Consider the following 23,560-nt stretch of genomic DNA (forward strand, 5'->3'; position numbering starts at 1 on the left):
TACTTTTCGCCAGCCCTGTTTATAGCCCCCATATATATAATGTCTCCCTAACTGACTCACAGATTGTGCACAAAAATGAACAATTTGGGGAGAGGAGATGCGATTATTCGAGCCTTGCGGTTCGTTTTTATAGTTATAGATCGCCAACGACTATAAAAACGAGACTCGAATAATCGTATCTCCTCTCCCCAAATTGTCCATTTTCGTGGACAATCTAAGCATCAATTAGAGAGACATTACTGTATTACTATTTCGAAAATCGACTTCTCCTCAGCCTTGCTGACAAAATTCTCCGGTTCATTTTTTGCATTCTCGCTGCGAAGAAGTCGATTTTACACGTTCGATGCCGTCGCTTTTCTCTTAACTACATTGTTATAAAATGCTTCATGAAACCTACCGTGCCGGTAATGGCCGGTTTCACATTTTTTGCTTAAAAATTGACGACGCCGTAAAAATTCGCTGATAGAAAACGATCGAGGGAATTTCTTAGTACAAGCATGGTTATATTGTAAGAAGAAAGTGGGAAAGTGTAAATAAGTTCGGTCTCGTCTCGTTCTTGTAAAGCGACCGCAGGTTTAGCGTACCCCCTATGTAAGACATTAAAATGATTGAGCGAACGAAAGTAATGGGCTTCCCTGATTATTATGCTAAGCACTATTTGTGCAGATAAAGTACAAGCTTGTGAGCGCCGCGCGCGCGTGTGTGCGACGCTGATAGCGAACATGTCGCGTGCAATTCGAGTTATTAGTCATAGTGAAAAATCTAGCCGGCCAGATATCTTTCGCTTGATAAATATGATACATTGATACGGCGCAACAAATTCTTGCAACGGAGATCCGCGGTTTAATAATATACGACTTTGATATTCTGTAGATCCTCTCGGATAAAAATGAAGAGGGATCGTATCGGCCGCATAGGCGATCGAAGCAAAAAGTCAAAAAGTTGAGCGAAACAATCGCTCGAAATGAAATTGACCGCAATCGATGGCGCGCCTTGTTTTTCCACACCGTCGAGAATGAAAATATTGATGGGAACCGCGGCAGAAACTAACGAATAATTGCAAAACGGTGTCGACTGCTCCGTACGGTCGCCAGTCCCGCGCCGCGCTCTTACAGAGGAAATGGCAAGTTACGGCTTCCAGCCTGGATTATCACGGCGGTTTCTTGCACGTTTTTTTTTCGACCCTTGCAAATCTAACGGCCGCGATGCGACCACGTCGAGCAATCGGAATCTCGTTTTTCTTGTCCGATTTAATTCGATTGTGGCAACGTGGCAACGCAGCGGCTGTGCCACCAACTGGCTGAAACTAACGAGCGCGAATTCGCTCGGCGCCGCGCCGCACCGCACCGCGCTGCATCGCGCTGCACCGCGCCGCGCGCGGCCTGCGCATAAGCGTGTATGCATATTCATAGCGGGTCCACCACCGGTGAGCACATAGTCGCGTGCACGGTGCACGGTGCAATCCCACGGCTGCGATTCGTTCCACTTCCTTGAACCCAATTTTTCCGATCCACAGCACCAATTTCGCGAAAATCGGCAGCGAAGCTCGGCTCGCGTCTCCCTTCCCTTGAACGGTGAATCGTTCAAGTTCATTGTCTAAGGATCGTCTTCGGCCTCGCCGATCTAAGACCTCGATGCTCTAACGCTCAATTGCTCGGCTGATTTATTAATGCTTGGAATACTTCGCTGGCGGCACGATGCACGCCGTTTGATCGAGCTAGATTGAGACGAGTGCTCCCCCGACGACTGTTCGGAGCTGGCACACTTCCGGCGAAACGTGTTCTCGTGGACGCTATCGGTCAAAATCGCCGGAACGCATACGTAATACAGTAATGTCTCTCTAATTGACGCTCGGGTTGTCCACAGAAAATGGACGATTTGGGGAGAGGAGATACGATTGTTCGAGCCTTGCGGTTCGTTTTTATGGTTACGAATTGTCAACAACTATAAAAACGAGACGCAAGGCTCGGATAATCGTATCTCCTCTTTCCAAATTGTCTATTTTTCTGCACGATCTTAGCGTCAGTTAGGGAGACGTTACTGTAATCTCGAACAATGCTACGTCGAAGTTATTAGCAACCGGATAGTCCTTACTCACAACTAAGAAGGAATGTAACTTATACTATTGTAATGATCAATCGATTGGTTGATCATTATAGGAAATTTCTTCCGCATAATAATTAATAAATGATAAATAATAAAAATAAATAATAACTCCAAATAATTCTTGCAATAATTATACGCCTGATTTTAACCGAATATCACAGTAATACAAATGGGGCTTGCGATCACGATCGTGAGGATCGAAGTATTCGAAAAATCAATCGAACAAATGCATATCCGATGTACCTTCGACCATAGAAATACAGTTTTACCCGGCACTGTCTGCACGCAAGACATCGGCGGGGGCCAAGGCCTGAGATCGCGTCCACCATGAATATTAGACAGGTTTTTCCGAGCCTCGTCAAAGTTGCATCGAGCAACGAGAGACCGGCCGGGTAATATTTCATCGGATTCGCCAATTTCTCTATGAATTCTGAATATCCGACGGTCGATCGGCTGATCCGATTCTCCCCGTTCGTCGCGTTTTCTCGGCGTAGCCGGCCCAGACAATACGTGCTCCACGCTCGTAAATTCCGCGCGCTTCCGCCCCGGGCATGTGTTCCGACCACTTACCGCGCGCTTTATTTTCCGTTATTACGTGGATAAAGAAATTCCGAGGTAACAGTGTTCCGCCAGGCCGAGGAAATTTTTCGTTTCGGGCTCTCTCGCCGAGGCGAACTTAAATTCAGCGAAACGGTGTCGCGAGGCGCGAAAGAATAGAGAAAGAGAGGCGGCGCACTCTCGCTTTTACGCGGACTCCTCTCCTCTCCTCCCTTCGCCGTCCTCGGCGTCGTTTTCTCGTCTCTTTTGCACCCGCGGGGGGGGGGGCCGCGAGAGAGCGGGTGGGAGAGAAAGAGAGAGGGAGAGAGAGGGAGGGAGGGGGGCTAAATTTAGCGAAAGAGCCGTATAACTTCGTAAGCGACCTCGTATTATCCTGATTCTTCCAGGCAAGAGCGAGTAAACTCGTTAAAATGTTACTTCACGATTGTCATTTCCTCTCTCCACCCCCGACCGCCCCGCCCCGCCCCGCCGCGTCTCGCCGCGCCGTTCCCGTAACTCTTCTTTTTTACGCGAGCTCCACTTGCCGCGACGGTCTTTGCGGACCGTTTCGAGTCGTTATGATCCTCGCATAAAAATTGCAGCAGGAACATCGGGCGCCAACGATAAAATTATTCGAAATAATGGAATGCACGGTAACCGGCATGTTTATGGGTTTACGCGCGGCCGACGTTGCGTCAACGAGTTTTTGATGTCCCTTTGACTCTTGATCTCCGTAAAACGATCGCTTCACGACGATATTTCGAGGAGTTGCGAAATATGCGGTGGTCTTCTTCTTTTTTTTTTGTTTTAATTATTTCGAGTAGTTTTCTACCCTTAAAAGATTTCATTACGTCCGTCCGTTCTCGTTTCGCCATCGTTTCTCGTCGGTGTTCCGTTTTCATGATCATTCACGTTGCCGCTGTTTCCACCGATGTTTTTCATTTTCCAACGAAAATACAGCACGCGAGTTTTGCTTACCGATGAAAAATTGTTCCCATCGGACGCGAAAATACCATCCCCGGTGGCTGCGGCGCGTATAAAAATGGCCACCCGCCGGGCCAGATGGACCGTGAGCCGCCATCGAACGCGTTCGTGTACGTTTCCGATAACGTATAATACCGCGTACACGTGCACGTATACGTGGGACCCCGCGCCTACGGCTGCGGGGAATCTTGTGACACGAGCACAGGAATCCTATGAATCCGGTATTTCGATCCTGTGCGATCTTGTTATCCGGAGATTCGATCTGTCGGAAACGGAAGCGAACGCCGAGATTGAAAAATGGATATACATTCGACTTTCATCTGGCCGGAACGCTTCCAGTATAAATTGCCCCTCCGCGCCCTTTTTAATAAAATATTTTAATAAATATTTTAATAAAAGATTTGAAACAGAAAAGAAGAAATATATCCAATAGGCAAAAGTGATCGCGAAAGATTGCGTGAAAATAAAAATCAGTGTTATAATGATCTGAATAACTCGGAAAAATGGTGTAACGATATTCCGAGATTCGTTCGTTTTTATCCTGAGTAAAATTCCACAGATTTCCGTAGAATCGATATTAATTTAGAATGTTTAATATTTTCTGAATAATTTGAGAGCTCGCGAACCGAATAGAAATGCGTATCGCTCGACAATGGATCCATACTCGCGATAATGCAAGTACGTTCTCGAGATGAAGAGAGAGAGCGAGAGAGCATTTCTTTGTCGCGGAGAAATGCGTTGCATATTTAAGATTGCAATTTCACGCTCGAAATGCGGAGGAATCGGGGAAAGGAAGATGGCGAGCACGTTATGAGAGAAGAGGCGAATGATTCTGTATAGTCGAACGACGCAGTGCGCAAAAATAATGAATGATTGAACGGTAATTGGAGCGCCGAAAGAAGAACGGCATACGTATGCATACGTATATCCCGCGATAGGCGACATCGATAATTCGATTGCCAATTAAAGCTCAATTATTGCCCTTTGCGCGTAGCAACGGCCGCTTAATCACATAATGAAACGTATGGATTATTGAACGATTGCCAATTACGGTAATTTTACCTGGGCACAAACACGTATTAGAGTGCAGAGCGTACTAATAGCTCGTAACGCTCGCGAAACGTCTACGAAGCCTCGATTTTTGCGTACAGATTCGGTTTATTGTTAGCCTTCCCGGTACGATAAATAATCTGCATTAGAGTAACCGCGGTTCGATACACGAATCCGTGTAATTTACGTTCAAGTGCGGCTAATTCCGTGCTCGCGAAGTGCACACCAGATACAGACAGTTTTATATTTAACCTTCGGGATCGCGGGCTGATCGACCACTTGCATATTTCGGGGTGATCGTGCTGCATCTTTCAGCGTTGTGTTCCTTAAAATTACAGACCGCCGTTCGCTCTCCGTGCTATTTACTCCGCCGAGCTCTCTTTCCGTTCTCTTCAGCCCCGAATTCGAAATCTCGATCGTCCCCCCCGTTGTTTCCCCGCGGTGCGCGGACTTTCAGTTTCACAGGCTTAAAAACTTTTAACGAGTTCGTAACCATCGAATATTTTCGCGTCCAGCCGGTGAATATGACATTCTTGAATGTCCAACTTCGCGATGACATGTACCGAGCGTGCTTGCGATTATCAATTTACAATTTGCAACTTCCATCGCTGCGCGCGCTCGGTCCCGAAGTTTCAAGCGCGGCCGTTCCAATTTTCAGCCCGCGATTTATTAATTGCCGACCATCGACGCGAGAACTTACGGTTTTTCATTTCTAGCTTTTCCAATTTCCAATCCCCCAACGGCCATCGAGAGAACTCGGATCCTCGACGCGCGGCTCGAAAACGTGTAATAGCTTTCAATTTTTCCAGCGGATACCGATCGAACGAACGACGCGATCGGTACTCGGTGTATCTGCATATAGATTATGATATCGCCGAGTTTCTCGACCGCGTCGCGGAGCTGAAAGCAATTGTGTGTTCCGCGTATCAACCGAAAACCGCGCGGCTGAACTCTGATATTCAAAAACGCAGAAAACCTCCCAGCGTGAGGGGGGAGGGGGGGGGGAACAGGGAACGGAATTGATCGGTACAATTTGTACGTGTTCCAGTGCAACGACTTTCACTTTAAGTAAAAGGCCGCGGTCGCTTTATAATTTTACACCGGCTCGATGCAACGTGCGTACACGTAACCGCGGCTATTTTTACGGTTACGCAATGCAATAGCTATTCAATGAACCGTGAACTCCCTGGCGGGGGGGGGGGGGGGGCTAATCATTATAAATACGCATCCCCGTGTTTTCACTTCTAAATTAATCGATCCTTCCTCGGACCGGGGGCCTCAGGTGTTCACGGCTCCGTGAATTCGTTCATTATTCAGACACCCATCGCTGGAGCAATTGGGGACCTCTTAATTACCGTATGGGAATCGATAACGGTCCAGGAAAAATTCAATCGTATCGGCTATCGAAATGCTGCTCGTTTCAACAAAAAACCTCAAATTTGTGAAATAAACGTCGTTAGCGAAGGAAAAACCGGCCAACTTGGTGCAGGAATGCGGTATTCCCGCCGCTTCGTAGATCACAGCCATAAAACATAGAAGTACGCATTTCGATTGAAATGCCACAGTTTATGATGTCGTGAATCAAAGGTTTGGTAGATCAGGGTCCCGAATGATTATCCCCGCGTTTCTCCCGGTGCCGGCCGACCGGACTCGCTTTTGAGCCGAGCAGAGCAGAGCGGTGTGGAGCGTTCTGTGAATTTCTTCGCGCGCAAAGGTGACCTAAGCACAGGTAATTCGAGAGCAAAGCTCGGTCCACAGAGTTCTCTCTCTCTCTCTCTCTCTCTCCCTGCTAGAGCATCGCCATAGGGTATACCCTGCTCCGTCTGCTCCCACTCTTCACCCGGCAGCGACGAGGGTTGGCCTTAACGTCCTTAACCTATTTCCCGGCAGCGTTACGTTAACGCAACATAATGGTTTAGCTTCCTCTCCCCCTGTTTCTCTCTCTCTCTCTCTCTCTCTCTCTCTCTCTCTCTTTCCGACTCGTTCTCCACCCGCACCGCACTCTCCAGCCCCGCGTCATTCGTTAAACCGCAACGGAACGTTAACGATGCCCTCTTTTCCCTGATAAAGTGGTGCCTACGTCGCGCTGATCCTTAATTAATACTTTTCCTCGCAGCCTCATTATCACGTTCGATCGCTCGGCAGACATAAAAGCGGCTCGACAGACCTGTCGACGATCCGGAGAAATCCATTTGACCAGCCGCGATACGCTTTTTATCGCGTTTCCGGCTCGCATGGCAATATCGCCGTCACCGGAGCGAAAATACTTTTCGGGATTAGTGCAGGGATTTATGGCGGAATTCTCTCTGTTTAAAGTTCCGGATGCCCGGGACGTTCTGCCGGGAATTCGGTCGATTTAATCCGATGTGGCCTTCGGGACGCTTGCGAACCCCAGCGATCTCTCTCTGTATACCGATCTCCGTCGCTGTAGCTGTTGCAAGTATGGGAGTACGCTAGCCTCTTTTGATCGCTTGGATCTTGTTGCCTTGAACCGTGTACGAACATACCCGTCGAGAAACTTTGCAACATTTTCTAGAGAGATCCGCTCCGAAGACTCGGAGAGCGAGCAATTCGTTTGCGAGCTCAAGATCTCAGACCTTATCGAAGAATCCTAGTTCTCAAAAGGTCAAGTTAAACCTATTTTTGCAGTTCGTCGCATCCGATTAGCGTGTTAGAAATGATAAGTTTGATTTATCAGGGCGTTCGACGAACATTCGACGAACAACGAAAAGTTCGACGAACACCCTTAAGGTCCGATACATCCTCGAAGTGTCTGCAAACTGTGCAGACACTTGGTAACATAGAATGTTCGAGCCGGTGCGGCATAAGCAATATCTCAGTCTCGGCGGAAAATGTTTGGGTTTTAAATTCGAATAGGGGCTCTTCAAGTAGAACTCTGCCGGTGCTCCGTGCCAAGACTTCAGCGCCCGAGAAATGCTTCTCGCGTTTTTTTTTCATGCAGCGTCGAGGAAGCCTTCCATTACTGGATTAAAAAGCTCGTATCTAGCTCGTCGATGCGCTATCAATTAAACCAGAAGAGCGTCGTTCAGCCTCGTTGGGTCCAAAGACCGGACCGAGGAAACGGAGATTGGCTGCACCTGACGGAGCAGTCGATTCTTATCGGCGAGTATCGAGAAGGCTCGAGGCTCGCTAAGAAGGGAGACGACGCCAAGAAGACAGTTATCGGCCGTGTGACGTTCCCCCAGGTGCCAAAGTACCCTTCATCTTTCAGTGGCTGCCGCGGTTTAGAAGTATAAATCGTTTTCGATGGGCGGAATCGATGCTCCACTTCGGATAAGAAAATAAGACGCGAATCTCGAGCCGGCGGATCCGAGAGGGAGGGTGGGGGACACTTTAAGGTGCGGTAATTTCTCCCAGAGATGTTCGGAGATCGGAATTGAAACCGGCAGATCCGAGAATACTAAGCCGCGATTCTTCGAGCCTCGCGGCTTGTTTTTATAGAAGAAAATTACTGCTGCATTTTGGCGTTCGGCGCTCAGGTGTAACGATAGAACGACACGGTCGGTTTAGAAGACGATTTATCGGCAGAAATTATCCGAATTATTACAAAGTCTGACGAAAGTAGCAATTTTCTGACAAAGTCCATCGCGTCAATGTCCTTCTGAACATACTGCTAGTTGCACTGCGAATTAGACGTTAGAAGAATTGAAGGATATCGTTACATTATCAGAGATCATTCCATCCAACTTACGTTTCTTATCATTAAGCTAGACAATTTTTATTTTGCATAAAGATAAAGATCCGCCGATAGGATCCGACAATAGAATTGCCGACACCGTTCCGATAGCTAAAGCGAAGTCATTTCCTGCGTAACAAATTGCGAGGCATATTTGTTTCTTTTCACCGTCCACGCTATGTGTAATGCGACGCTATGCATATAACTTTACGCAGTTTCGTAGCGTGTGTATCATTAGACGGTGTCGCCCCGCCGAAAGGAGGAAATCGCATTGTCTTTCGAGGACCCGGCGCGAGCGGAGGCCGCAAATCAGTGAAATCTGAAAAAAAGGTATTTCAATTCACGGACGCGGCGCAGTCTATTTTTGAAGTATCGCCGTCCATTTACGAGCGATCTCGTACCCTTTTTCTCTTCATTCTCTATAAGTCGCATGAAAGCCGGCGCGATTTTTCTGGAGCCCGGGTGGAGAGGTTGTCGCGGAGTCCGCAAACGGCGTTATATCCCGACCCAAATTGGAATCGATTCAACCTCGTAAAGCAGCCATCGAGCTAACGCGAAAAGAAGGGCCGAAGATTCGAATTTATGTGCCGCGCCAGGTCAATCGTTTTTCTTCCGTAGTCGACGAAAAACGCGGCGCGCTCGCTCGCTTTCTTCCTGGCTACCGGATAAAGGCCGATTTTTCCGCGTTGCTTGCCAGCGTTCGGTAACGTAACAACCAACTTATCGCGCCTCTCTCTCCCCCTCTCGCTCGATCCGCTCGTCGATAAAACGATAGCACGCGATACATCGTAAATTTTACTTTTAACGCGGTTTATCTAAATCGTCGGATCGAACGATAACGATGCAGAAAAGTCCCGTTAAAAAATGATTTCTAATCCCCCGCAACCTACTTTCAGCCTGCGAACGTGATAGACGTGATTACGCATAGACCAGATTTCCCGGTTTCATACCGAACTCGAATGGCAACCGAGATAACTGAGAAATTGTCTTTCGTTCGAATGTTGCGGATCGGATGCGAGTTTCCTTGTATTTGTTGATCGTATAAATCTCCGCCAGCCTACCTTCAACGAACACAAGCTCCCATTTTCATGCTAAGTTCCATGACAAGCCAGATAACCGAAAAAAATTGCTCGCGGAGCGAATAAAATAGTTCACCTCTATTTTATAAAAGTACACACGATTTAAAAGCGTCGAGATTGGCAGGCTACTTTTGTAGCAAGAAACCTGATTGCAGTTTCTACGAGCTTGTACAAGCTTATAAAGCAAAATTCAATTCGAGAATTCCTCGACTTGCGTACACCATAAATGAAAGATGAACGTTCTTCGCAGTTTCTACAAAGCGACTCTTTAAACGACTTTGTAAACAAACGTGCTCCGCAGATTCTGCGAGCTTGCGGTTCTAAAAGCAACAGAAGCGAGTTCGTCGGGTCCTACCAACATGTTTCCTTCGATTTCCTCGGCGCCGGAATTTTATGGTTAATCGATCCGCCTTTCGTGCTAAGGCTTCGTTGTTTATTGATGCCGGGCGGCCACAAAATTGTACGCCGCGCTCAGAGAGTGGACAATATTTTCCGAACTTTTCTATTTTCCCCGTGGGAGCGTGTTTACTGAAAAATACAGCCGCCGAGCAACGTCCGCATAATGCAGCTGGAAGGCCCGCCCCGCAGGCATCTCCATCGTCTATGTACACAATCCAGAAACACCGAGTAGTCCTGTGCAAAATTAACGCTGAACCAACCGCGCGGCTCGAAACGACCAATCTCTAATTTTTCCTTTTAAAATCGTTGGAATTGTAAAGATGAGCCGAACGTGTATCGCGGTCGAATCGAAATACGTTCGCGGATACGTAGGTCACGAATCGGAACGCTTTTAACACTAAACCTACCGCGGTCACAGTGACCGCTTTCTTATTTTGCAGTTCTGCAAGGTTCCGACACTCTTTCGTGGAAAAGGCTGTTAAAGTTAAACGCTAAAGTAAAAAAGTAAAAGTGAAGTAAAGTTAAACGTGAAAGTAAACGCTGTTAAGCGCCGAATAAGTTATGTTATTGGAGCAAGTTCTATAAGAAAAACTTTACAAATTCCAAATGAATTAGGTCTTCTCACTTTTGTGAAGCGGTACATGCCAGTTAGTATTACTGCTTGGTAGGTTTAGTGTTAATTCAATTGTGCGCGCGCGCGTGCGGCCGCGCATTAAGAAAAACACGGGGAAAAATAAAACGGTACGGGGTTTAATAAAATTCCCCGGCGCCGCCGACGAGTTACGAGCACCGTTTTCATTTCCTTCCGCGAATCCGCGCACGCGAATATGCATGAATTCTTCGCAGACCCTTGAAGCGGAAAACTAGCATTTCGGCGCAACTATACGTGGAACGAGCGATTAATGCTCTCGGGCCGCGCAATGTATATCCACCGGATTTATTTCTCCCCCGGTTTTTCCTTAAATGTTGCTCGAGCTCTGCTCGCGCAGGCCGGGGGTAGGTTAAGAACCCCGGGATTAACGGTTCCATTCCGTCGTGAAAAAGGAAATCGCAGCTGCGCCCCGTTATCGCGGAAAACTGCCGCGCGATAATTATTCCGGCGCGGCGCGGTGCGGCCGCCTATCGACCGCCCGTTCGCCGCCGGATCGGTTTTGTTTCCCCGACGGTCGTTGGCTATTCAAGGCGCAGATAAGACGATATTTACGCCGGCGATTCTTCACCTCGCGACTGAGAGAGGTGTAAGGATCGAGAGCGCTCTCGTCACGCTCAGAATGCGGAGCAGAGCAAAGCGGAGCCGAGCGGAGCGGAGCAAAGCGGAGCAGAGCAGAGCAGACCAGAGCGGAGCAGAGCAGAGCAGAGCAGAGCAGAGCAGAGCAGAGCAGAGCAGAGCAGAGCAGAGCAGAACAGAGCAGAACAGAGCAGAGCAGAGCGGAGCGGAGCAGAGCAGAGCAGAGCAGAACAGAACAGAACAGAGCAGAGCGGAGCAGAGCAGAGCAGAGCCGAGCGGAGCCGAGCGGAGCCGAGCGGAGCCGAGCGGAGCCGAGCGGAGCAGAGCGGAGCAAAGCAGAGCGGAGCAGAGCAGAGCAGAGCAGAGCAGAGCAGAGCCGAGCCGAGCCGAGCCGAGCGGAGCGGAGCAGAGCAGAGCAGAACGAAACAGAGCCGAGCCGAGCGGAGCGGAGAGCCGAGCCCGAGCGTCCCGTTGCGTTTTTCAGATGTCGTTCGCTCGCTATTCACGCCGAGTCTCGTGCCAAACAGGGGTAGAAGAGTCGGGGGCTCGGGACAAGCAAGAAACGGAACGCCGGCACAGCACCGCGCCGCGTTTTGTTTCCTCTCTTCTTCGGCCGTAAACTCCCCTTTCCGTCCACTCGTCCGACGACCGACAAACTCTCTTCTCCGTTCCGCGGGGATCCGAAGAAACAGCTCACAGACGTCGCGCGGCCGATTCTTCAAACGAATGGCCGGCTTGCACGCCGTTTAATCCCCGATGATCGGCTGGCTTCTTGCAGGAAATACCACCCAACTCGATGCCGATCACAATGGAACTTGGCACGCATATGCGGCAGCGAAGGAAATTCGCGCGGATCCTTTGCTACGATGCCGTTCGTCGATATCGTCATACTCGACATTAGAACTACCAAAGCAGTCGAAATGACTGCATTCTGACTTTTTTCTTTTACGATCGCTAGCTCCTTCATTCAAGCATATACTGTAATAAAAATCGCAGAAGATTTCAATAAATCCAATCTTGTCATTGTTATGAAACAATGTACAATTAGTCGTGTTTAGGGCATGGTAGTTTCAGTGTTAAATGAACAGCGCATCGATGCCGGGCACCCTTTGCGTCGACTTCATGGTTAGCCAAAAATAATGGTCGACGAAAATATTGCGAATTCGTTGTCAATTTATACAGGGTGTTCCACAATTATTTTAACAGCCAAAAATGAGGGGTAGCTGAGGTCATTTGAAGTAACTTTTTCCTTTGCGAAAATGCAATCTGCGGCTTTGTTTACGAGTTATTAACGAAAAATACTGAGAGGTGACGACTCCGAGGGCCGTGTTTTCCTTCAGAAAATCTCTCGAAGAAATCACGCGCAGCATACTAATTCCCCCGGCGGTAAAAATTGTCCGTGCGAGCGAAATCGAATCGGAAATGTTTCGTGCAATTTAATAAGAGCATGTTAGAGACCCGCGCGAGGTTCAAGTAATTGCATACTTGGTGGAATCCTTCGAGATCGTTAAAAGGTTAATTGACAATTCGTGTACGACACGATTCAACACCTTGATGGCCGGTGTCACGTATGCGTAACTACGCTGATTCAGGAGCTAACAGCTAACGTCACGCAGACATGACTTTCTTCCCATCGTCTCTGGTAACATCCTTGGCACGATTCGACTTCCTTGTGTACATTCGCGGATCGTCATCTGTACGTATCAGCGGAGTTTATATAATAAGCGATATCCTCGTCGCGAGCGATAACTTCGAAAGCGATTCCTCGCCTCGTTGAAACCGATATCTCTTCTTCGACGACGCGACAATCGAGCCGCGGATCCTCGACCGATTGAAAAAAAAACGCCGTTGCATCGTTTCATCGCATTGCTACATTTTCGTTCGACGACTCGGAAGATTTTTGCATCGCGCGAAGATTCACGGTCTGATAATTAAACGTTCGAAAGTTTCGGCGTTCGAATCGAGCGATTTTTCCAAAGGCTTCGACCGGTTCAGAAATGTTCACGATCACGCGAAAAGACGCGACTCCGATCGATCGATGAAATTGCACCCTTCGGTCGCGCGATTCCTGGCACGCCGGCGACACCACGGTTGCGATCTCGCGCGGCCAGAACACAGAGCCTTTTAACCGTCAAGCAGAAATACGTGTTATATAACCATTTCTTCGAGCATCCTAGGCGTCGTATCAGCTGCCGAAAGAAGCCGTTGCGTTGCTCACGGACGGCCGAGCCTCGAAACGGAAAGAAAACGACCGGTAATGCATCGTCGTCCGCTGATACATCTCCCGTTTCACGTTTAGAACAGCTATTTTTAGGTCGAGCGGCACTCACATCTCCGGCATGATTGCGAATTTTCGTCCTCGAACACCCCGGATTTCCCGTGTCCCGCCGCCGGAGCCTTTCCAGAACGATTCTGCGATTTCTCATCCGGGGCGACGCGCGGCCACGAATCCGAGCCCAAAACCCGAGACCGACCCGGCCCGAAAAAGGAATCGCGAGCGTTCTTGCGACAACGCGAAATAAGACTACCCCTACCTCCGGTGGTCGTTGACCCCTTTCCGTCGTGGCGGACAAGAGGAAGCGCGCCGACAAACCGCCGGGAACTCGCTCGCGGAAAAATCCAGGCAACAACAACAAACAAAAAAGCCGGAGAGAAAGAGAGAGAGAGAAGAGAGGGCGAAAAAATGAACGCGTGGCACGCGGGGTATCTGTGCCAGTGAAATGCAAGTTACGAGAACCCATTAAAACGCACCGACGCGGCGCGAGGCGAGGCGAGGCGACGCGTTCTCGACGGATGCATTCTCGCGCGTGCCGCCGTAGAATCGAGACCGGCCGCAAGAAACGCCCTTGGCCGATCGCTAAAATTACATTTTCTTCAACGAGGGAAACGGCACACGGTGTCCGGCATGCCCGCTTAAACCCCGTGAAATACCGCTTCCCCACCGACTGGCCCGATTTACGGGGCCATCCTCGCGTAACCGTATTTTCTTATGGACCCGCGCGCGCGCGCGCGCGTATTCCATGGACCTTCGGAACCGGCAGTTTCGAACTCGTTGCACGAGGCTCGAGAAAGTATAGAGAAAAACTTTGTCGTCCGCCGCGGCAGTCTTTAGCATTTTTATCGGCGAATTAGCTGCTCGACTGCGAAGGGCGCGGCCGGGGGGTGGGGGCGACAACTTCGCGGAAATTACCATTTTAACGGTGGCGAACGCGCGAACCGCTCTTCCTCGCGATCGCGACGGGCGAACTTTGCGCGCCGCGATTAGAGATGAATTCGTTAATCTCGAAATACTATCGTGGACGTCCGGAGGAGTGATTGATCCGTGTGCTGTGCACACGATATCACCGGCACCTTGATACGCTATACCGGACACGTACCCGCGGCGTCCCACTTTCGATCGCGATCGATTCGGATCGAATTACGGCGCGCAAGTTCTACGGAAATTAATACGTCAAATGTGAACAGAACGCAAGGTGCAGGACACTGTCGGTGTAACAGCGATCTCCTGCGTTGCAGAAGGGTCGGATAAATAGTAAGTCGTCGTCTCGGGTTCGGTTTTACAGGTGACCTGATGCAATAACGCCGCGCCGCGCCGTGAAAGAGCGCCCGATTCAACCCTTCGCTTTCAGCAATAATTCACCGCGGTTCGAATGGGAACGTTTCTCGGACGGGAAAAAATGCCGTTCGTAGTTTCAAAGAACGCTGCGTTAATTTCGTGGAAAAACACGTTCCCTCGCGAAGAATATCGAATGTTCGTGCTAATATGCATTCGTTATTTATTTATATTGTTGCGAATTACACCATTTCTCTCGCGTCGCGGCATTTTATTTACAATAAAGGGTGTTAACTATAACACAATTCGATACAAATACAATTCAGATCTTTCAGAAGTGGGATGTTGATCGTTCGACGGTCCGATCTCGACTCCTCGATTGTCCGCTGGTAACACTCCTCCGTGGCAACCCCTATCTTCTATTATTCTTTAAGGAGTTGTTCATAACAGGGCAGTTTCACATTACTTAATTTGGGCAAGTCGCCGTAACAATTGTTAAGAAGGAAAAACGAAAAGCTAATATTAATATTAATACAGATTCGACGAATCGGTGTTTTAGGTGAACAGTTCATTATGCAAACTCCTTTTAAAGTTCGTTCCATTGACTGGGAACACGCGTACATCATCGCTATTGTTATTAACAAATGGAAGTGTACTTTTGTTAGGATAAACAATCGTAAATCTTTCGAATACCGTGTGTCTACGGTTGTTTACGAAAACTGCGCGCGTTCAGCTCTTAAATTCTACCAAAGAAAAAGCTCCCCGACTCACTCTGTGCAGAAAATGTGCCAATTTTCTGTTTACATTACACAGCGACGCACAATCTGGCAAGCACATAGAATTCTACCGACCGTCCAGCATCCGTCCGCTTGCAAATCAACATCCACTTGTCCCGGCAACAAAATGCTGTATGTATAACTAAGCAGCAGAGCGTGCAGACAAAATTCTACGCTTCCCTATTTTCGTTCCTCTAATTAGCGTATCCAATTTTCTCTTTCCCTTTTCGTTTCAAATGAAGGAAAGAACCCAGAAGCAGCGGGAGAGAGAGAGAGAGAGAGAGAGAGGACGAGAGAGAGAGAGAGAGAGAGAAAGCGAGAGGACGAGAGAGAGAGATAGAGAGAGAAAGAGAGAAAGCGAGAGGACGAGAGAGAGAGAGAGAGAAAGCGAGAGGACGAGAGAGGGAGAGAGAGAGAAAGCGAGAGGGCGAGAGAGAGAGAGAGAGAGAGAGAAAGCGAGAGGACGAGAGAGAAAGAGAGAGAGAAAGCGAGAGGACGTGAGAGAGAGAGAGAGAGAGAGAGAGAGAAAGCGAGAGGGCGAGAGAGAGAGAGAGAGAGAGAGAGAGAAAGCGAGAGGACGAGAGAGAAAGAGAGAGAGAGAGAGAGAGAGAGAAAGCGAGAGGGCGAGAGAGAGAGAGAGAGAGAGAGAGAGAGAAAGCGAGAGGACGAGAGAGCGAGCGAGCACGAGCGCGCGCGCGCACACGAGAGCCGTTAATTATGGAAACCAGGGAGGCGCATTCGTCTTACGGTTATCAAGAAAGCGATCGATCGATAAATTCGAGAAATTCGAGGACGTGTACCTACGCGCGTTCAGCTAATTGTTGGGCTCGCGTGCCGCCGCCTGCCATCCGAGAAACTTCAAGTTCTTCTTTCGTTACGTTATCACGCAACGGGCCGTTGCATAACGTCCAGGCGGCGACGAGCGGGGCAGTATCAACGGGATCATTTGGGAAAGAAAAAGAAAGCAATTTCATAACCCGACCGACCGGGCCAACGAAAGCTGGATCGAGAATCGAAACCGGGACCCCCGGCGGTGCCGCGCCGCGTTCGTCGCGTGTTTTCGCAACTGCGGCCGCATCCTTATCGAATCGGCTACTCCTTACGTGCCCCCCTAATTGATACCGCGGCAATCGCGAGCCATTCATTTCGCGGAATCGCGTGGCACCCCGATGCGATGGCTCGGAGAAATAACGAGGCAAATTATCCGCGCGTTAGCCGCCGACGTTATTTAGTAATTATTACCGATTCGCCGTTTCAACCCCTTTCGAGCGGTCGACGAAGCTTCTTACACCTCGGCCGGGTATTTATTTTATCCGTGAAATCGTTGTCGAAGAGATGTTCAATTTAGTTTTAAACGTGTAACACAATGTCCCGAATGGAGAGCCAACGATATAGCGCAATTCGTATCGAATTCTTTAGAAAGAATGTATATCGGCAAACAACGCACGAAAGTTTCTACCGGGGGGAAAAGGCAATTTTTGAAATTCGAAGCGAAACTCGGACAGCAGAACAATGCGGGAAATGTGTTACGCGTTCTCTGTATTGGTTGAATAACGCGAGCGGGGTAGCTACCAATATGGTCGGCCTCACCTGCTTTCGACCTGGGACGCTCGCGTTGCTATTATATCAATTAAGGAAAGAACATCGCGTTCCGCGCGGAATTCGACGAACGGAACGGGCAGAGATTGTTGAAAATAATTTCCGTAGGAGCGATCGGTGTGCTCGAAAAAGCGAACTCTTCCGGTAAATTCTCTCTATCAATGAGTCGATTGAATTCCGTACGGAGTTCCCGACGCGTTACGCATTCCTTGGGAATAGATATGTGCACGTTGATTCGCGGAAACCGTTAGAACAGTCATCGTGCAGCGATAAAAAGAATACAAAATACGAATACGCGTATATACGCCGTGCGTGTATAAAATATGATGATACCGCGAATAAAGAGTAAAATTGTTGCGTTATTTTGCACGTAAATATCGGTTACCGGCGACCGACGCAGCCGGGTAACGTGTTGAACGCAATCGTTCGCACGATATAAATGTCCTAAACAAGTTGATTATCATTTCGTCAGTTGCATCAACGAAAGTAGTACGTGCAGTCATTTTTATACATACGTATACCGCAGCCCGTCGCGTATCGTGTATACGAGGCATTAAGAATTCCGAAAGTAAAAGTAAAAAAGGAACGGTTGGACACAAAGTGACACATTCCAATCACGCGTAATGCCTAGCCGCTCCTCTGTTGCACGCATTCTTTTTTGCGAACGACAGTTATGTAGAATGCAAAAAGTGCGCGCATGCGCGTCCCACAATTTTCGGCACACTCGCTTTGATTACTCGTCACTGGCACGATTCGTAAATAGAGAGAGAGAGAGAAAGGGGGGGGGGGGGGAAGAGAGCTACCTCGTCTAAAAATATACTTACATCGACGAAGAGCAAATGTAAACAAACAAACATAATTGCAATACGATCGCCTTAAACGTGTTATTGATCGATATAATAATAACAATAACCAAACGATGCGTAATCATTAACAAAGCATATTATTCATTTCTCGAGCTAGCTAAAGTTTGGAATAAAAATCTCTCGAATATCGAACGAAATTTGAAGAAATATAACATTCTGTAACGATCACGAAATCACGGTTAAATGACTACAACATTTTTAACAGCACCTCCCGATAAATTATCATTCAAATATTCCGTAGACGACCGTCTACGATTCTACGTGTATTTCCATTTCCGTCGCACCTTATGGTTGTTTCGAAACTGGTCCGTACACGCCGGTTAATCTATTTCACATCTGCCACTCGAAATGTACATACATATACGCATCTTCCCGACGCAGGTATCGGAAACCAGTTCCGAGAAAGCAATCGATCTATTCTGTGCAACACCGGTGGAATGGTATAAATTCAATTTGCAAGATTACCCGGTGCCGCGAAAAAATTGGCGAACCGATAACGGCGCGCGCTTGCGTGCACCGGGAAGAAAAAAAGTTTCGATGACTTAAAGTCGATCCATCCGACGGAATCGTTTTAATCGTCCGACACAGACACGGCCGTATATCAGATCCTTTGATCTTTTACTCTTGGACGAATTCGCCGGCGGTCGCTGGTAACGATTTTTTAACGTATTTTTAAGCACTGGCGAGAGAGAAGTCGGCGGAGAAGGAGGCCTCGAGAAATAATCGCGTAAACAATTTATAAATCGTCGCATGTTACAGCAAGAAGCCAAAGTAGTTCCAAGCGACTCGGAAGTCGGACACCGCGTGATATAGTATGTACGTATCTACCTTGTCATAAGAAGCCGAATTCGCTATTCTGGCACGTAAACATGGCTGCATTGAAAAATATTTCGCCGTGGACGCGAGGACGGACCGTTGAAAAACGAGACAGCCGGCGGCATGTACGTGCAAAAGGTCCGGCTGTCCTGTCCCGATTCAAATTTTCCAATTTGTATGACCGTCGGGAAGGGCTACCTTCCCCAGGAAACAGGAAAGAGAAAAAGAGAGAAGAGAGGAGAAGAGAAGAGAGAGAGATAGAGAGAGAGAGAGGGAAAGAGAACGAGAGAGAGAGAGAGAGAGAGAGAGAGAGAGAGAGAGAAAGGGAGAGGATAGAAGCACACGGACAGAGGGACCGACAGGCTGGAATGTGGCCGTTAAACCGATCCCACCCAGCCAATCAGCATCCCGGCCGTACCATCGACGTTAAGACGGGTGTATACAAGAAGCACCAACACCGCTCGCAAAGCGTGAGAATAAAAAGTAATCGGAGGTCGAGGAAGAAACAGACGGGGCGACAGAGGGTGCTCGTGATAATAACACGGGTCGATATACACCGGGCGTTATTTTCAGGCTCTTGCATTCACAGGATTCTGAAAGTGCATGCATATCTCATGGGGTTGCCAGTTTCGCAATGCCACCTTTGACCGTCCTCGAAGTTCTGCAATCGAGGCATACACACTCGTCGCGCCTAGATCACCATCGAACAGTCCCGCTCGCAATGTTTTCCATTAACCGGTAACGACTGCTCTCAGTCCCCCTCGGCATCAGTGATCGGGGCGTTCGAGAGTTTTAGGCGAATTCGAAAGCCACCGATGCCGCCGACGGCAACGGGCACGCGGTTACCTGTGCGACCATCGAACCGGGCTCTATCTCTCTCTCTCTCTCTGTTCGGATACGGATTCGGAATAGGACTCGAACTTACCTTGCCGCTCTTCGCTGCCGGCGAGTTCTCGACGATGTCGTAAATGACGTGCGGCAGGCCAGCGGTGCCGAGGAGGGAAAACCCGAATCCGGACGAGTCGCCGCGGTTCAGGGTGACCACCAGCTCCTCAGCCATGTTTCAAGCACATTGATCACCTCACTGTCATTTGACGCACCTTCACGAAACCCGCACACCGTGCACAACGATTATCCGGCAGCCCGTGTTTTCCGTCTTTCTCTATCCCCTTTCCTAACACGGTGTGTGCATGTGTCGGTGCGTCACTAGTCAACGTTTCTACGTGCTCGCTTGACACACGCACGCACCACCCACACGCTTACGGGATGAACCAGGGGCCCCCTTCGCGAACACTTTTCGCACTGCACCGCGCGATACAACTGCCTGCTATCTCTGTCCTTCCCCTGGTTTCCCTCTTCTTTCCTGATCACCTCTACCCGACGATGCCGCCGAACCTCCTGCTACTACCACTGCCACTGCCCGTCAACGGTGCCAGACACCAGCAACATCGGACACGATACGTGGTAACGCCACTCCTGCGCCTTTTCGTGATACCGCCTCGAAAACGCGCGCACTTCGTACCTGTGCCTGCGCGAACCGCGGCGGCGTCGCGGCCAGTCGCGGCAACCGACGTCGTATCCTTGCGGACGACGCAGACACCTCCACCCTGCTCGGCATATACCTTCTGACTGGATGGCGCCACCTACAAGGCATCCCGGCGTCCACGGACTAGACCCGGACTAGTCGAAGCCTGGCAGAGCCGAAACCGAAACTCCTGTCCGGTTTCGCATGGTTTCACGGTACACCAGATGTGAAACTCCTGCCGAAAACTACGACGCTTCGTGTCCCCGGCGACTTTGACGCTCCACGTACGGCCAGCGTTGTCGTTTCTCCGGCCTCGATGTTTCCATCCCTGTCTCCTGGCCACCGAACGAAGGAGGAGAGGGATCATGCGTGCGCAAACATTCGAAACGTTGGAAAACGCGGCAATATTTGAAACGGACTGTGCTGAAAACCAATGTTCGGCAAATACAGGATCCCGGTGATTGGAATACCCAATCACTTAATATATATTATTACTATTACTTAATATACCATATATCACTTAATATATATTATTTCTATTACTTAATATACCATATTACTTAAAATATGATTTCTATGCTGTTGGGTAAGTAACCAAATGTTTTTAACTAAAGGTTGTACCCGTTTCGAGTTCCAACAAGGCGACACAAATATTCCCGTAAGATGGCACTTATAATTGCGAGTTCGTGACAATGTTTACGCATGCGCGGTGGTCTTCGGTCGCTATTTTCCAGACGCGTCTACTTGTGCACACATGCGCATTGAAAATCGATTTTTGAAAAGCGTAGGAGTTTCATCTTCGTAAAAGTGTTTTGTGCTTCTGTCGGCACCTTTGATCTTTCTGTATCGTCTACAGCGGGCGACCTTGAAACGCTACTGCAGCCCAGTGTTGCCACGTCCTTGCACTCGATACTCGATACGCGTGCGAAAAATTGGAAACATACGAATGCGCGGGAATATTTGAATCCCAAGTGTACGAACGCGATGCAGCAGATCGCACGGATGATCGAATGTCCTTGTACGGTGAGAGAATTATGATTTGTGTGTTTGTACAAATGTTCAAACATTTGCCTTATCGCATGCTAATATTAGATTCGTGAAAGACTGCTTCGGTACGCGTGCGCTCTGGAAATTACATCGCAATGAAATACTGTATACGCGCTTGCGCAAGAATTCTGCATGGTGACAAGGTTTCTGATACTTGTCTCCAGATGGCTGCTAAATCTTCGCAATATTTGATATATTGAAGTGGTAGAATTATTTGGCATTTACATTTTTTTTAAACTTGAGAAGTTGTTATTGGCAGTTGTAATTCAGAAAGCAGATAACGTTGACGAATCCTACGCTTCTAGATCCAAACTTTAGCTTAGTTAAAACCGTTAGTTGTTTACTGGACCCTGCCGGTCTTTCACCCGAGGGGGACTACGTTACTCAAAAACTGCCGGCAATAATGCAATTAGAAATACATAAGTAATTTAAAAATGCATTTGCAAACATTTTATTTTTAATTGTTACATTGTTTGTAATAATTTAATCATATTTATTGGCGAATAAATATGCTTCCTTCGCTGTTCGAATACTTAGTTTGAATAACACCATAGACATTTGAATTTAAAAAACGCACGTAATGAAGCATATAATCATGAAACAATTACTAGATATTATTTAAAAAGGTGCGTCAGAGTATTGCACAGAACCGTGTTTGTTTCCAACGAAATAACTATGTTGATATATTTTTCATTTTAAATCATATCTTTTAATAGTATGTGGTATACATACGTTTAATTCTTTATTTATATTTCATAACGTAAACTTCCGTAACTTTAAGCTAGTGATTACCGTGTACCGCCAACTGGTCTGCATTCATATCCCGAACGTGATTTGACTCAGATAGTAGGAATAGCAAATATCAGCAAACATGGAGCCAATTGCACATCTCGTCAAGATATCTATTCCTAATTATTTATCTGGATTGCCGATTCCAGATTCTATAGGAGGATGGTTCCGACTAGGAAGTGAGTAAATGAACATTCTATTTTGTAAATATTCAATTATTTCGGAAAATCATACAGAATAACAATAGAAAGTCGATAATTTAGCATGTCACGACAAACTTATTAACTACTATATTGCTCGTAAGATTGCTAATAATATGAAATTAATTGCACTCTGTCCTTTCATTTAGTACGAGACTGGATATCTTTAATTCCACCAACTGCCATGCTAGGTGGCATCGGTTATATGTCCTACAAAGCATTTTGTCCGTTAGCAAGAGGACCGGTAAGTAACCTACCTGTTACCGAAATACCAAGGACATTAGTAACATATTACGGTATATTTCACTTTCCCATTCACAGATTATGTAACACCGTGACACGTCGATAATCTTTAATTACCGACATTTTGCTCTCTTTCGATAATATTCTATACTTTTGCTTAATATTTATGATTAATGAAAAGTGTATATCCACTATCAAGCTGTCAGTATTTTTATTCAAATCCGTTTATTTGTAAAATTATGTTTTCCAGCCGTGCGGACGTGTTAACCACACGATTAAAAAAGATGTGGCTAAAGTAGTAGATTCTGTTGATATAGAAGATATAACCGAGAAGGCTGTGTTCTGTCGCTGTTGGAGATCTAAAAATGTAAGTTCTATAGTATTTCGGTATTCAGCATAGTTGATTACTGACCTACATTAAACTTATCCAAGAATATGCTTGTGACACACACGTTATATAATCACAATTTCCTCAGACGGAGCAACTAATATTTCTGTATACATTACCATTTATTATTCGTAGAGATAAACCGGCCTACTAAAATATTAGTATCGATAAGTATTCTTGTTTATTTCAGTGGCCGTATTGCGATGGATCTCACGGACCTCATAATCAAGAGCAAGACGACAATGTGGGTCCCCTTATAGTTGCAAAGAAGAAAGCTTAATGAATATCGCTGGATTCACAAATGTCATTGTATGTACTTGCCATTTACAATGTCATCGATAATTTACACAAATATTCCTTCAACCAACATTGTAGACATCTCATAGAGGAGAGAGGTATGTGCTAAATACGCATATATTAATTGAGCTTCGAAACTAAAGAAACGATACGATCTACCAAATGCAAAATATGTATTTGTTATCTGTACCTATTTTTTAGAATGTGATTTAAACAAATTTATAAATAAATATATTGTTGCGCAAATTTTTTGGTTTAGTAATTGTATAGGTTTTAGCAGAACATTGTAATATTTGTATCTATCACATTTTATACAGGTAATTTTTACTATTAGTATAATTACAACGTTTATATTATTCGGTTTATCGTCGATTAAATTGC

General features: G+C 47.4%; 2 protein-coding genes across 6 annotated transcripts in view; one reads left to right on the forward strand and one right to left on the reverse strand.

Annotated features, from left to right (window-relative positions):
• The window catches only part of Efa6 (Exchange factor for Arf 6), a 69,165-nt gene extending 48,828 nt beyond the window's left edge, over positions 1–20,337 (reverse strand). For 2 of the 5 annotated variants that reach the window (XM_033466351.2, XM_033466348.2), the window contains exon 1: positions 19,616–20,334. In XM_033466351.2, the coding sequence (XP_033322242.2) occupies positions 19,616–19,750 (135 nt within the window). In that variant the 5' untranslated portion in view covers positions 19,751–20,334. Of the gene's footprint in view, positions 1–19,615 lie in introns of all 5 variants that reach the window. The other 3 variants (XM_076520580.1, XM_033466350.2, XM_033466352.2) reach the window with 3 other exon arrangements.
• Positions 20,338–22,043: 1,706 nt separating this feature from the next.
• Cisd2 (CDGSH iron sulfur domain 2) lies at positions 22,044–23,425 on the forward strand. Its single transcript, XM_033466359.2, has 4 exons — positions 22,044–22,230; positions 22,401–22,495; positions 22,745–22,861; positions 23,073–23,425. The coding sequence occupies exons 1-4, from the start codon at positions 22,134–22,136 to the stop codon at positions 23,160–23,162; spliced, it is 399 nt and encodes a 132-aa protein (XP_033322250.1). The 5' UTR covers positions 22,044–22,133; the 3' UTR covers positions 23,163–23,425.
• The last annotated feature ends 135 nt before the right edge of the window (positions 23,426–23,560 follow it).

Source organism: Megalopta genalis, chromosome 3 (assembly GCF_051020955.1).
Source record: "Megalopta genalis isolate 19385.01 chromosome 3, iyMegGena1_principal, whole genome shotgun sequence".
NCBI classification, from domain to species: Eukaryota; Metazoa; Arthropoda; class Insecta; order Hymenoptera; family Halictidae; genus Megalopta; species Megalopta genalis.

Bases quoted from the DNA above. Each gene is read 5' to 3' on its own strand.
- Cisd2 (XM_033466359.2), top strand. From the start codon at position 22,134: ATGGAGCCAATTGCACATCTCGTCAAGATATCTATTCCTAATTATTTA. The intron at 22,231-22,400 runs GTGAGTAAATGA...CCTTTCATTTAG, and splicing joins AGGATGGTTCCGACTAGGAA to TACGAGACTGGATATCTTTA. The intron at 22,496-22,744 runs GTAAGTAACCTA...TATGTTTTCCAG, and splicing joins GTCCGTTAGCAAGAGGACCG to CCGTGCGGACGTGTTAACCA.